Raw genomic sequence first — 16,475 nt, forward strand, 5'->3', positions numbered from 1 at the left:
ACTCAATAAATCATCATTAGTTAATAAGTATTTCTTCTATGATTAAGTTTGTTATGTAATGGAGTTGTATAACTTTATTTCTTTTAAGTGTTTTTTATATAATAAAGTTCATTATATTTTATATTATACCAGTTAATTCGCCACAACTGTGAACTATTCGCAACAGCTTTTAATTTACTGTTGCATTACAACAGTGGTACTCAACTTGTAACTTAAAAATCGATAAATTATGAATTTTGACATTTCGGATAAGTAGAAGTGGCACTGATAAGGAAAATTCCAACTTCTTTAATATCGTCCAGTCGTGCAGTGGAATTTAGAATTAAAAATTCCTGTAGTACTAAAAATATTCTGCAATTTTAAATATGTTAAATTTAAATTAATGTATTTGCATTAAAAGTGCAGTAGGCAAAGATTTGCTAATTGTGAAGAGTTGTGGAGATCCATATCTATAAGTATGGCCAAGTAAGTGATTATGTATGTTATGTGTTATTAATAACGACGGTACCATAGTGATGGGATGGTGACCTGCCATACACACACCTTGTTAAAGATGATTTTTTGATTGGAAAATTATCAAACGACTATATCAATACTAAAAGTGGTTGTTTAAACAAATAGGCTTGCATATATTTATGTACATAGGTCCAATAGGTTTTTTTCTTTTGTGGAAAAATATACTTATGTCTTCTCTTACATCCAGATAAGGTTACTATACATTTATGTACACCATATACGCTAGGTACCATATAGCAAAATGATAAATGTTTAGAACCGCGACTTTTCTGAAAAAATGATAAAACTTTTTTGAAAAATGTCTTTAAATGTGTGTTTTTAAATGTTATTGACCGATAAATAGGGTGCATGCAGTTTTTTTAAGGTAAGGTCCGGCTAAAATAAAAAAATAGGTAAGGATATTTTCCAAAATAATTGGACAATTTTTTCAGAAAAGCCGTTGTTCTGAAGAATTACCAGCGAAATATTTTCTCAAATATATGCACTGCGATTGTCCCACCTATTTTTCACCATTTCCTTTTTATAATGCTTCGCTTTGATGTTTATTATACACCCACATTATAATTGTGTTTACATATTTAAGTGCATCCATACTGACAGCTGCAATAACAACGTTCAAATATCCGATTCCACAGTGGATTTCTAGTATAATACACACTCAACCGCAATAACAATAACAACTTAAACGAACAAACATTTTATTCATTCAATTTTACTCACATGTCTTCTCATATTTCAATCGGCTAATTGCTATTTGTTTACCTCGCCCACCCCACAATAATGCGAACACGCCTTACTATTTCCCATGACTCTTCAAATACGCTCAATTAGCTGAAGACTCTCCGTCTGGTAGTAGCAATACAGTTTTGTAAATGGTGATTTAATGTACTTTATATTTACTACTGTGTTACTGATTATATGTCAAGAATGCGTTTGGAGACAAACATAATTGTATTTCAGCCATCGTGATACTAGTTGCTATGACATGAGAGGTAGCTATGGGACTAACAGTAGTGACAGTGTTATCAGTTTCACTTTGGTGACGTGCTGTAGCGTTGTAAATAGCAAGTATGCTTTATCACTACTATGTTGATAAATGCCCATTTAGTAGCGATTGTGCTAATATGCCAACGCCACAAATCCGGGAAAGCTATTAAAGTCTATCAAACTCTGTTGTTTTTAACGCCTTTATAAAACTGTTGGCTTAACACAGTTTTCGAAAACAATAATATAAATATGTTCAGTGGTTTCCGTAAGCCTAAACGGTTTCGTTGGCCTAAACTGGAGCGTACCAAAAGAAGTAGCAAGGAGGAAAGGTGCTTTTGTCGGTTTAAAAGTCGATGGCTAAAAGCAATTGTTTTATTAGTTGTTTAAAGAGATGAAACTAAATATTTTGAAATATTTACAGGGAGACGATGATTGTCTTCGTCTACGACACAGAGTGTCTCAAGGACGAAGCAGATGATCCAGTAAAAGCAGTGCTCTATTTTCACCCGAGTTGGGTATCGGACACACAGAAAGTCGCGCTTTGTGGGCAACTAATGGGTACATCGTACTTCCTTAAGGACTGTTTCTGTAAGCCAAAAATGATGGCTTTACAAAACGGTAAATTTGTACTGAAGGAATTTGGGAGATTTACTTTGGTTAGTGGCTTTTTCAGCAAATTGAAATTTATTTACCTTAATTACTAAATTTATGGATATCTAGGCTGTTGGCACGGACCGCAACATCTCAGATTATTTGTTAGAAAAACGTGCTGATTTGCTTGCCTCACTTGTGAAATTCTTCCATCGCGATCTGCAAAGTCTCTTCGATCAGTTTCCTCAACAAGCGCAGTATAAGAATCTCTCCGAAAAGCTATATCACATTTTCGAAACATATCTGCCGATTTTACAACGTAACGGACATATTTTCCAAAACGTACCCAAACTGCGTATGCCGAAGGTTTGTAATTTTGCCATAACATTTGTAATTTGATTAATTAACCCTTCTAATTTGCTTGAAGACGGCCAGCAATATATTTTTGGATGCCATACAAACATTACAGTGCTGTCAGCAGACCAAGGGCATATTGGGCGGCGCCGTACTTTACCATAACAAGTGTGTAGTGTTATATTCATATTGCAGATTTTTTGGTTAAACTGTCATACATCAATCTTATTCATTTCCAGAGTGGTTGCCTCCCAACTCGGCAATACCATTACTAAGCAGCTTGTTTTAACGGATCCGCTGCACATACGCACCACCGCCGAACAGATACACTTCACTGATTTTCACATACCTAACGGTGTACAAATGTTAGTTGTTTATGTGGATGTGCCACAATATAATCATTTAGCAGCAGACGCGCAGCGCGCACAAACTCTACAGACCACACAACTGTCACAGAATTTGTTTCCGTTTCAGTATGCGAAGCGTAAACTGAAACGCGATAAATCGTTAATTTTTACCCACATACCAGAGGAGAGCAGCACCGGCGGCGGTATTGCAGGTGAACATGCGGAAGAAGTTGTCGGCGTTACAACGGTTGTTAACCAAACACTCACTGGAATACGTCCTAAATCATTGCTGATACGCCCCACACACTTACCTCTTCGTAGTCGCAACGGTATGAGCAGTTCAAAGGAGTTGCCTGAATCAGGTATTGCTTCGATAAATTTCGATGAGACCGATTCGTATCCGGAGTTTATTGGACGCACTAGTGTGTGCTCTACACCAATGACTGAGAATAAAGTGCTGCAAGTGGGGAACATTATGTCCATCTGTGCTAATCCAGAAGTGAGTATACAATTGCGTTAGAAAAAGAAAATTCTTTAAATATACATAATTATATTATTTGGCAGGACGAGAGTAACTCGAATAAGCAGAAAACACAAGCTACCAACCGACGCAGTTCGCTAAAATTCGACTTTGAGAAATTCTTTCAAAATTTCATTGCTAATCCCAATAAGCAAATGGAGCGCCGCAACTCTTTCACAGACCTGCAAGATTCACTCAAGAAGATCTCGAAGAAATTGTCACTCAAACAATTTTCGCATAGCTTTAAGACTGACGTCAATCGCAATGGCAGCACAAGCGGCATTGAGGCCCTGGAATCTCCTGATTTTATCGAGAATGACGATGATGTTGAAGCGGAGCAAAATTCCGACAACTCTGATGAGAACAATCACACATCCCGCACCATAACCGATCCCACCTATCCCGTTTTCAATGAGAATGGTCAGCCAATATCACGTAGCCTCTTCCAAGAGTTCATAGAAAAGTATTACCGCTTGTGGGCGGATAATGGCAGCAGTACTGGCAGCGCCAAAAAGGAGGTAGAAATCGCACAACTCATTGAGGAATTCAAGGAGTTCGACAAGGAACTTAAAAAACTAGACGAATCGCTGGGTCGTCAGGATCTCGGCGATAATTGCAATAGCACACAACTCAAAGTCGATCGCAACTTGAATACTGAACCAACCACTGTAGTGACAAAAGCGAAAACACCACTTGACAAGAAATCACTTAGTCTTCCACTGAAGCCACTCGCCGATGTAGCAGGCAGCAATGAGCGTGAACTGCCATTTGTTATAGCGAATCGTAAGCATACTGGTGGTGTTCCACTCACACCGCTCATGGCCAAACTCTCTGTGTTGGCGCTGAATGAGGAGCACAATGGCAGCGGCGTTTGGGATGCCAACGCTGTGGAAATACAAACACCCCTAAACACGTCTAAAGTATTCTCCCGTCGCAACTCTTTGATATGTGACGACGCAGTGGATGCCTTAGCGGCATTGCCTATAAGCACACAGTCTGCAAGAAATGGTCTAAAGCGGCTAGAGTTGTACATGTGTGGGCAGCAAAATATGACGCTGCTGTTGCTGATGGAGGAGGGGACGGCGCGCCAGCAGCCCGTTGTGCAGAAGATGGTAAGCTGAGGCGTTTTCGAAATATTTTGGAAATTATTAATAATATTTTATTGTAAGAAAATAATTTAATATTTAATCTAGCATCTGTATATATTTCTCTACTCCATTAAATTAATATTTTCTTATGCTTTTCCAGTTCGATATTTGCGTTGCGAAATTTCCGCATATGGAATCGCATTTAAATCAAACACTCAATGTCAATGTGGAAGGCGATAAGCGTGACGGCGCCTACAGTTTCATGAGCATCGATGCGAAATGGGACACGTTGGAGCGTAATGGACCATGGAATCCGATGGAATTGAATACGCTCGAATGTATGCATCATGATTTGCAACCGAACAATGAGATCTCTGACTTGATTTTAAGGTAAATAATGCCCAGTGCTTTTGAATTCAATTTCGATGAAGTTGAAATAGTTTAATTTCTTTAAAATCGCCAAGTGTCTGCTAAGTATGCACTAATTTGCTAACTTTTACTAATAACGGACTATAGAACCGTTATATGTCTATATTTAGTTTATTTTCTGTGGATTAGTGGACAGGGAGCTGTTACTCTTAACTTCTCATAGTTATTGTATTTTATGATACGAAAATTAAAAAATTTCAAATTTATAATTGTTTTAAACTTTTCATGTCTATATTTGTAAATAATAGCATCCTAGAAGTTATGTTACACAACGTCCGCCTACAACAGGTCAACGAAAAAAAATTTGTTTGAAACCATGGACTTGAAGTGATAACTTTTCAACTATGACAAATAAAAATTTGTCAATTTGAGTGCTTTTGAATATAGCTTTAATACTTTTCAAGTGATCTTTTGAGATAAATGTGACTCTAGTGGCCGACACCCCTTTCTTACTTTCTGCGCATTTTGTGCATGGTCCTATCACTTGATGTAAGGTTTACCTTCCGGTTCTACCGTGGTCGCGACATCAGTAAGATTTCGATTTCTACTTAATCTAAGCTTCATTTATTATAGCCAAAGGTTTCGGTGGCCACTAAATCCGAGGGGCGAAAGATAAGATGTTTAGCCTCTTCGAGTCATTGAGATAACACAGATATTTCCTAGCTGAACTCTAGTGTTATTAGTTAGTTGGTGTTTTGTGTTCTACCGAAAGGTCAAGAAAATAATCACTTGTTCCACAATTGGGAGTCGTTTTTGATCGCTTTGCTATGGTAGTTCTGCTGCGTGACCGTTATGAGGTCGCACAGGAAGTCTCTATGACGTACACTCACCATATTACCAAAAAAGAAGAACGCTTCGGATGTTTGTATGTATATATTTACGAGTATCATTATTAAAACAACAACAATAAATTTGCCCGACCCTCTAAGCTAAGATTTGAGAAAATCACTTTCGTCATTTGAAAGGGCATGGGTCTGCCGGCTCAGCCCACACATCTTCAGAATATAAAGAGCCTTTCTATAAACCTAATTAACCAAGATATGTGTAACTGTTTTTTAGATCACACGATGCGGTCTACTACGGCTACAAGTCCGGTCGTTCTGAATTCTTTTACAAAGAAGCCGCACATTCCACCAACGGCATACCGCCACCCTCCGATCCCATGGGCAATGTAGCGATGCGCGCCAAAACACATCTGGAACGTGATCATTCATACATTTTATTTTAAATTCGACAAACGTTTTTGCGAAAGTAAGATAGCAAAATATTGTGTGTATTCATGTAATATGTTTTCTAAATTTATTTTTATAGTAGTGATACTCAGAAACACTAGATTAGATTTACTATGTAATAGCAGTAAACTCAGCAACAACAAAAATATGTTTCACTTAAACTCATTAGTGGGCCACTATCCTAGCGCTGGGGATTCTAACTAGATACAAAATATTTTGTCTAAAATACTCACAGTTTAAAAGAATTATTTAAACATCATCAGAAAGACATACGCGCCAGCGCCTAAGGGTATACTTTCTTTATTAAAACTCTCCTCAGCCTTTTGTACTTATATTATTCTAATGTTATCTCCAATTAAGCGACAGCTGTACAATCGCTTTCTGAAAAATTTTACGCATTTTCTTTTAGTATACGTACTATATATTTATATGATTATTAAATATCTACACTTAAGTTTAATCTATATAGTTTAAAATTTTGTTAACTATAGACTAAGATTTTTAGCAATTTTTTTACTCCTTTACGCTAATAGAAACATACTTATAATATGTGTCGCTTTTTTCTGCAATGATTCTACAAATTTTTTCTTTTCTTATTGTATTATAAACTATTATGTGCAGTAGGGGTAGAGATGAGGAATCGAATGTTGTTTTTTAGCTTGAAATTTGTACCTTGAAATTGTCCATTAATGCTTTTTGCATAAAAAGAGGACTTACAACAAATATTGCGTCGCAATATACCGTTTGCATCTCAAGATATGATTTTGAGAGGTTTTTACTGCAAACACATACCCACATACATGCAAAAATATATATTTTATAAATAAGATATGACAATGCAGAAGATTTAACGTGCCAATTACACATTCCATTCCATTTCATTCAATTAATATTAAATAGTTATTGTATAAGTTTTATTGCATATGGAATCCAGTGGAGTATACAATAAACATAGTAAGGCATGTGGTAATACATATGTATATTTGGTGTGAAGCAAATTGCGGAACATTTCTTGTGTAATGGTTGCGCTGAAATTTAAATAAAAGAAAAGAATAAGTGCTGCGAGAACTTCTTCATATTTTTCTTATTTATCTTTTACAAATAAATAACTAATCTTTGCCAACAAATTATATAATGGATATTATGTAACAACTCATATCATAAACATGCTCATTATCATCATTAAAGCTCATTGCTTGTCCAAAATCCGTGCAATTAGTTGTAAGTACATAATTATTAACAGAAAGAAAAATTAAAATAAAAGATAGAAAAAATAAAATGCGTAAACTAAAAGATTAGACTATAGTTGTGATCAGTGGTGGTATAAAACTCATAAAATGTCAGTTTCAATCGTAAATTTTACGAAGAACCTATTTGTGGCTTTCCGCGAGAGAAATCTGAAGTAATTAATTTCAATTAGCGCCTTTTTTTTATACTCTCGCAACCTGTTGCTACAGAGTATAATAGTTTTGTTCACCTAACGGTTGTTTGTATCACCTAAAACTAATCGAGTTAGATATAGGGTTATATATATATAAATGATCAGGATGAAGAGACGAGTTGAAATCCGGGTGACTGTCTGTCCGTCCGTCCGTCTGTCCGTCCGTCTGTCCGTCCGTCCGTGCAAGCTCTAACTTGAGTAAAAATTGAGATATCTTTATGAAACTTGGTAGACATGTTTCATGGTACCGTGAGACGGTTCGTATTGCAGATGGGCGTAATCGGACCACTGCCACGCCCACAAAACGCCATTAATCAAAAACAAATAACTTGCCATAACTAAGCTCCGCAATAAGATACAAGACTGTTATTTGGTACACAGGATCACATTAGGGAGGGGCATCTGCAGTTAAAATTTTTTTTAAAAAAGTGGGCGTGGTCCCGCCTCTAATAGGTTTAATGTGCATATCTCCTAAACCGCTAATGCTATAATAACAAAATTCACTGGAAGCAAATATTTTTAGCACTTCTATTGACGGTGTGAAAATAGTTGAAATCGGGTGGCAACTCCGCCCACTCCCCATATAACGGTACTGTTAAAAACTACTAAAAGCGCGATAAATCAAGCACTAAACACGCCAGAGTCATTAAATTTTATCTCTGGGATGGTATGAGATGACTTTATAGGAACCGCGTTCAAAATTAGACAGTGGGCGTGGCACAGCCCACTTTTAGGTGAAACCCCATATCTTGAGATCTGCTCAACCGATTTCAACCAAATTCGGTGCATAACGTTCTTTTCATGTTTCTATGTCACAGTGCAAAAATGGGCGAAATCGGACTACAACCACGCCTACTTTCCATATAACACCATTTTAAATTCCATCTGATTATTTCACTTTCCACTATGCAAATCAGGCAACAATGACTGTATCGGGATAAAACTTTGCGTGAATAATGCGATTAAAGTATGCCACCTTGTGGCCAAAAATTGTCTAAATCGAACCAAAACTGTTTAAGCCCCTAAGTACTAAATATGTGGACCCCAGTGCCTATAATTGACCTTCTACCGAAAATATCAGCCAATTCACAAAGAAATCTCAAACGAGTATACTATTTGACTTTGCGAGAGTATAAAATGTTCGGTTACATCCGAACTTAGCCCTTCCTTACTTGTTATTATTGAAAATAACACGTTTCATTACTTTTATCACAAATCGCTTATTAGCCATATTTGGCTCTCAGTAAAAAAAAAAATAATTTTTTAAGTGTCGCTCTGAGGGCAACAATTAAAAATAATGGTAAACTATTGTAGCCAATGCCATTGTTTCTCTCTGCAAACAGTAAAGAATGACAAGTAACGGTAAATTTTTGTACAGAATCGCTAATGTGACATCACCAAAACAGTTGCTACAGTACAAAATTATGCTTGACATAGTTGAAAGATTTTTTTATTTCTTGGTAAAAATGTGAAAGCAAACTGTCGATGATTCAAGTTAAACGACTTAAAGAAACTGATTGTTCTTTCGTTATAACTAAATTGAATTTTATTATATTTTATATCAAGAGATAAAACTGCCAAAATGGCAGCTCCTTTCTTTCAAATAAGCCCAATTTTCTAACACAAGTTTGTTTAAATATACATATATGTGAGATTATATATATACAATTTATATGGTATATTATATAGGCCAAAATAGCTCTTCGTTTCAGCTATTGTCACGACATCAATAATCAGAGCATAGGCGAAAGTAGATAGTGAGGCAGAGAGAAGTAAACATCATTAAATAAATAAAAATTAAACAGGCGAAAAACTTATAAAATACACAAAAATAAATAGTTAGCAATAGTCCTTAGCAGCCAGCAAAAGCAGCCAACGCAATATTGAAGTGCAATGTTTTCGCTATAATTTTCTATACTTAAATGCTTGAACACTTATATGACTTCTTAAGAATACCAATTGTTGACTTAATTACAAACATATTTATGTAACAGCCCTATCGTTAATTATGTAATTTTAAATATATTTATGTATGTCTATTTTGGCTTTTTGCTTGCGTGTCTAATTTTATAAGTAACAAAACAATGTGTTTGTTCATAATAAAATAATCCAACATTGACGTAGTTAATAATGATATTTGATAAATAAAGCTAAAAACTCAACCCTATGGATTATACAAAAATTGTATTGAAGATTTATTGGATTAAAAATAAATGGATTAAATATAAATAATGTGAATTATTTAAAACAAAATTGTATAAGAAATTAAATGGGAACGGTAGGAATAATAATAAATAATACTGCAAGTAATATGTAATAATAAAAATAATATATTATTTATTATCTTATTATTTAAATAGATAGAATTCCATCTGATTTTTTCACTTTCCAGGTACTGAATATGTGGACCCCAGTGCCCATAGTTGACTTTTTACCGAAAATATCGGTCAACATAGAACAAGGCGGCAAAATCCACAAAGAAATCTAAAACGAGTATACCATTTGACTTTGCGAGAGTATAAAATGTTCGGTTACATCCGAACTTAGCCCTTTCTTACTTGTTTAGCTTTTATTTTATTGGAACAAAAAAGCAACGAAAAAATTGAAAGGAAGATATTAAAAGTGAAATTTGGACTAAATTTACTTGTATGTTATATAAATGCTTACTTTACAGATTTATATCGCATTATCGACTGAATAAAGACGCATTTGGGTGTGAAATTACGTTGATTACATTTTGTAAATCCTTTTTAAATATTTGGATTTTTTTCCATAAACTCAATAATTATGTTCTCCCAAATAGAAATAACGATAAATTAAATCGTAACAATAATATAAATTATTTTCTTAAATTACATTTCAAATCTGGCATAGTCGCTGCTCTTGCTTTGTTTCTGATAAAATTGGTTTTCGTGAGACCCAAAACCCAAAACCGATACAATTTCTATTTCTAACGTCAAACCAATAATATCTGAATTCATGACACCTATTTTATTATTGATTTCAATTCTGATTCTGACAACTATCAGATTACAACATCCCTGATAACCTCGACCACTTCCCATATAACGGTTCTTTTAAAAAGTACTAAAAGTGTGATTTATATATAATTTTTTATTAAACAAATGCGTCAGAAACATAAAATTTTACACCCTAGATCATAGGATAGAGCTTTATAGGAGCTGCTGTTCACGTTTATATATTATTTATTATCTTATTATTTAAATAGATAGGAATTGTAATAAATAATAAGAATAAATTGGCAAGACCTTAACATAAGCTGGATCTGGTATTTGTAAAGTTCTATATATTTTATGTCACCTCTGTATGACTAGTGTACTTTTATTTAGGACTTTCTCATCAGTACTACATAAAAAATTCTCAGCATTGCTCACCAAAATTGTTTTTCGATATAATGTTATAGACCACTGAGACTCGTAATTTGCAAAACCATCCACGCCCTGTCCAAAGCTTTCGCTGATATTGAAGTGGCCTCTGGCCAAATTGGTCTCAAAATCAATGAAGATAAAACTAAATATATGATCCAATGTATAAGGTCCAAAAAAAGGAAGCAAGCACCAATAGTGAAAAAGTGCCCTGAGGGCATGGCATCTTACGCCAAAAATTGTCGCCATCGAATGATAACTTTTTAAGCTTTCAGATGTGCTCTTTTACCCGCTTCCTAATAGGTTTAATGTACATATCTCCTAAACTAATTAAGCTAAATCAACCAAATTTCCTCAGGGCAAATCTTTTCAGCACCTTCTCCAAAAGTTTGAAAATACGAACGGTCTGCTTAACACCAAACCAGAAAAGAGTACAATCAGCACCGAATTACAATCAGAGAAAAGCTTCGTACACACATGTCCTCCGACATTTAAAGGAGTTCAACATGCATAAACAAAGATACTTATAAAAAGAAATACATGATAATAGAAATATTACAAATATAAAACTTAGATAAAACAGTATTGCCAGATCACACTTGACGTTATTAGAAAATAAACTTAAACTAATGTAAATAATCCTAAACATAATGCCCGGTCGAGTCGGTTGACTCGAAAACCTCCTTCTCTATCAATATAATCAATATACATAGTTTCTGGATGGCTCGTTTCATGTATCCTCTAGCGGTTCTCAACGTGACATTGCGGACCACTGCTTCAGCTCAGGGATCTATTGTTGTCACCCAGGCACCTGTGAGTGGGAGGCAGGTTCTCTTGTTTTACTAGAACGTTATCGTTCACCCTTATATTCCTCGTGCGTTGAAACTATTTGTTCGGTCTGCAGAATGGTTAGATACTCCTCACTCCATCCCTCCCAGAATCCTTGTTGAATTTGACGTATCCATTGCCATTGTTTCAGCCGGTTTCTAGGAATAAGTTTGATATCTGGTTCTGGGACCGCTAGGAGTGGCGACCCAATCAGGAAATCACCTGGCGTTAATGTAAGTTTCTCTTCAGGATCGTCGTAGAGTGGTTTAATAGAACGGCAATTGAGACAGGCCTCTATTCTTACGGCCAGTGTCTGCAGTTGACTATACCACATGACATGCGCACCCACACAGCGTGTCAAATTATGCTTAGCGGACTTCACAGCAGCCTCCCAGGGTGTAATGAAATGGCAATGCTTGCCCGAATCTGCTAACGATCGCTGATTACAAGTATTATCACCCTGCCATGCTGCAAGATCTTCCTTCAAGAGTCGGTTGACACCAAAAGGCTGTACTATTATTACTATATAAATTCCGACAGCGGCCGCGTCGGCTGACGAAACGAGTAAAGGTATCTAAAAAAGCCTGTGCCGATAGGTCATCAACCATCTCAATGTGTACGGCCTTGGTGACCATGCATACGAATATTGGGAGATACGTCTTTATGAGTGTTTCGTTCCGATTCGTAGTGTGAAAGGCCCACTGTAATCGATACCAGATGAGATGAAGGGCCTCGCTTCTCTGATCCTCTGCCCGGGTAAGGAAGCCATTTGTTGCTTCAGGACTTCTCTCAGGATTTTGACGGCGGCATATAGCGCAGTTAGGGATGAAACTCTTGACTGCATGCCTGGAACTCAGGATCCAGAATCATTGACGAAAAGTGTGCAGCATGAGTTGCGTGCCTCCATGCCGTGTAACCTCATACGCCTGCTTTAGTAAAAGCTTGATCAACGGCGTTGATTTAGGTCCTCCTTAGAATCATGCCACCAAAGGGGATGTACTAATAGCTCGGCGGGTGTGATGTCTCTACTGGCACAATCAGCTGGGTTCTGAGCCGAACGAATGTGATACCATCGGGCGAAGGATGTCAGCTCCTGTATTCTACGAACCCGATTTGATATGAATGATTTAAGTGTTGCTGGATCCTTCTTCAGCCAACACAATACGATCGCTGAGTCTGACCACTGATAGTAGGGAACGTCAACTAATCCCAAAGTATCTCGCACGTTCTGGCATGTCTCGGGAAGAAGGAGCGCTGCCGCAAGTTCTAGGCGTGGAATGTTAGCAGTTTTGAGTGGTGCCACCTTGGTGCGTGCTGTCAGAAGTGTGAAACGCACCAAACCGTTTGGGTCTTTGCTCAAATAAACATGTGAGCTATCATCGCTAAGCCCGTGAAATGATGTCTGAACGCGGGAAAATGAAAACGTTAAAATATAGTACTCAGCGAATCCTGAAGTTTTGGACCTATTAGTTGAACATCGTTCTGTGAGATTCCAGTGTTGGTAGGTGCCGAAGCGTTGAACACTACGCGGAACTTCGTTCTGACCACGTGATGAGGAATGTAGTAGCAATTGGTATGATAGTAAGGTGGTTGTACTCGTTCCATGTGTCCGAGTGCTGTATACTCCCTCATAAATGAAATGTAGTTTTCCTTAAGGACTGGATCCGCAACCATACGACGCCTATGAAATTACCGTAATGCGAGTACGTAAGAGTCACCTAGTTCCGTTTCCTTTCGTCGCAAGGGTAAGTGTACGATATAACAGCCGCCTAAGGTACGGCTTTGAGTGGTCTCGAAGATCTGCCCACATTCATTCTCTGGCAGATCGTGAATCACTGCTATTTCTTCCATTTGCCAAAAGTTGCATACCAGTTCCTCCAACCGGTGGTCCTCCCTGTCTAGCGCAGTGGTGATTGTGAACAATGATTCCTTTGCAGGAAGGGTCACCGCTGCTGGACCAAACACCCATCCAATGCGAATACGCTGGGCAAAAGGTTCGCCTGGTCCACCTTTTTTGTCAGAGAAGTAATGGACGATAAATCCAAGGCATTAATTCGCTTTCTACCCTCATATCACATTTTCGTCGATATAGCTGCAAATAGTTTGCTAAACGATCCGTCACAAAGCTTATCTGTGATCCAGGATCGCATAGAACTCGTGCCACCACTATTGGTATAGCTAGCGCATCCCACTGATTTGTGGGGATATCCATTACATGCAAAGCACGCAGCGACTAATGGACCGTGTCCACAATAACCAATAATGATTGTGATGACTCATGGATACCTTTTTTAAGGTTAAGAAAATGGGATACGTGTGTTTCCGCTAGCTGCTTCTTATTGTCGTAACGGTCCTTGAGAGCCTTCCACATCTCTTGATAGCCACCCGAGTATATTCCACCAATTAAAGGAACAGTAGCCGCATTGACTGCCTGACGAAGTTTTGAATGCTTATGGGTATGCCGAATTATTACCAGTGCTTCAAAGGAATCTTTGCACGCTAACCGTTTACACATGTCTCCATCAAATAACGGGATAGCTCCGTCAACAACATTAGATTCAACCCTTGACGATTCGATGAGACGATTAAGTCTGCTGCATGCCGCAGTATAAGGCTCCTCTACTGGTCATGCGGCCCAATCTCGGAGGACGTAACTCCTCCAACCAGACGATATGGTTCTCCATGAAGCGCTAAAAATGTGATTCAACTGACTTGAGCTCTTGTTGAAAGTGAAACACATCACGATCTTCCATGGCTCCTTCCGAGACACGTGCATGTATGCGTTTTATTGCTTTCACCGCTGATGAACGCCAATTGAGCTCCGCCATGCAACCCCACAACCGCAATTACAAAATGAAATTAAAAAATATTTGTTCTCACAGGAGGCACCAAAATGTGTTAAATAATTAATTTACCAGCGTTTAGAGTTCTCAATGCTTTTTTGGGATTTTTACGATTGTGAACGGTCTGCTTAACACCAAACCAGAAGAGAGTACAATCAGAACCGACTTACAATCAGAAAAGAGCTTTGTACACACATGTCCTCCGACATTTATAGGAGTTCAACGGAGCTCAACGGCATTACAAATACCGTAACTTTAAACATGCATAAACAAAGATACTTATAAAGAGAAATGAATGGTAAAAGAAAGATTACAAATATAAATCTTAGATAAAACAGTATTGCCACATCAGACTTGGCGTTATTCGAAAATAAACCTAAATTAATGTAAATAATCCTAAACAAATACTAAATTTGATTGTAACCCATTCATTACTTCATCGAACAATGAATGTTAAATTCTTCCGGAACATTTTTTATACTCTTGCAACATGTTGCTACAGAGTATTATAGTTTTATATAGTTGTTTATATCACCTAAAAATAATCGAGTTAGATATAGGGTTATATATATATAAATGATCAGGATAACGAGACAAGTTTAAATCCGGATGTCAGACGAACCGACTAAGGACGAGTTCGTAGATGGGCGTAATCGGACGATTGTCACGCCCACAAAACGCTATTAAACGAAAACATATAAAATGACATATGTATCTGCACTAAACAAAAATTATAAAACGTAATTTCGCACAGAGGATTGCAGTAGCAAGTGGCATCTGTGGGCTAAAAATTTTTTAATTTAAAAAATTGCAAAACGGGATGAAATCGGATTATCCAGGGGTGAAACTAATCGAGTTAGATATAGGGTTAAGTACGAGTATATATAAATGATCAGGATAAAGAGACGAGTTGAAATCTGGGTGACTGTCTGTCCGCCCGTCCGTCTGTTCGTCCGGCTGTGCAAGCTGCAACTTGAGTAAAAATCGAGATATCTTTATGAAACTTGGTATACATGTTTCTTGGTACCGTAAGACGGTTGGTATTGCAGATGGGCGTAATCGGACCACTGCCCACAAAATGCCATTACTCAAAAACAAATAAATTGCCATAACTAAGCTCCACAACAAGATACAAGACTCTTATTTATTTGGTATACAGGATCACATTAGGGATCTGCAGTTTAATTTTTTTTTTAAGTGAGCGTGGTCCCGCCCTCTTATGAATTTAATGTGCATATCTCCTATACCACTGAAGCTATAATAACAAAATTCACTGGGAACAAATTATTTTAGCATCTTTATCGACGGTGTGAAAATGGGTAAAATCGGGTGACAAACCCGCCCCCTACATATAACGGTACTGTTAAAAACTACTAAAAGTGCGATAAATCAAGCACTAAACAAGCCAGATACATTAAATTTTATCGCTGGGATGGTATAAGATGATTTTATAGGAACCACTTTTAGGTGAAAATCCATATCTTGGGATCTGCTTAACCGATTTCAACAAAATTGGGTATATAATATTCTTCTCATATTTCTATATTATAGTATCAAAATGGGCGAAATCGGAATACAACCACGCCTATTTCCCATATAACATCATTTTAAATTCCATCTGATTTTTTCACTTTCCAGGTACTGAATATGTGGACCCCAATGCCCATAGTTGACTTTTTACCGAAAATATCGCTCAACATAGAACAAGGCGGCAAAATCCACAAAGAAATCTAAAACGAGTATACCATTTGACTTTGCGAGAGTATAAAATGCTCGGTTACATCCGAACTTAGCCCTTTCTTACTTGTTTAGCTTTTATTTTATTGGAACAAAAAAGCAACGAAAAAATTGAAAGGAAGATATTAAAATATCACAGTAACCCACTTGATGGGTTACTTGGATGTGAAATTTGG

General features: G+C 37.0%; 1 protein-coding gene across 5 annotated transcripts in view; it reads left to right on the forward strand.

Moving 5' to 3' along the window:
- The window catches only part of HPS4 (Hermansky-Pudlak syndrome 4 protein), a 40,993-nt gene extending 30,767 nt beyond the window's left edge, over nt 1-10,226 (forward strand). For 2 of the 5 annotated variants that reach the window (XM_036369176.2, XM_036369178.2), the window contains exons 2-8: nt 1,925-2,159; nt 2,224-2,460; nt 2,522-2,616; nt 2,688-3,294; nt 3,360-4,427; nt 4,564-4,793; nt 5,892-7,132. In XM_036369176.2, coding sequence (XP_036225069.2) covers nt 1,925-2,159; nt 2,224-2,460; nt 2,522-2,616; nt 2,688-3,294; nt 3,360-4,427; nt 4,564-4,793; nt 5,892-6,060 — 2,641 coding nt within the window. In that variant the 3' untranslated portion in view covers nt 6,061-7,132. Of the gene's footprint in view, nt 1-256; nt 466-1,631; nt 1,833-1,924; nt 2,160-2,223; nt 2,461-2,521; nt 2,617-2,687; nt 3,295-3,359; nt 4,428-4,563; nt 4,794-5,891; nt 7,133-9,897 lie in introns of those variants that run through there. The other 3 variants (XM_014241704.3, XM_036369177.2, XM_070107770.1) reach the window with 3 other exon arrangements.
- The last annotated feature ends 6,249 nt before the right edge of the window (nt 10,227-16,475 follow it).

Source organism: Bactrocera oleae, chromosome 4 (genome assembly GCF_042242935.1).
Source record: "Bactrocera oleae isolate idBacOlea1 chromosome 4, idBacOlea1, whole genome shotgun sequence".
NCBI lineage: Eukaryota > Metazoa > Arthropoda > Insecta > Diptera > Tephritidae > Bactrocera > Bactrocera oleae.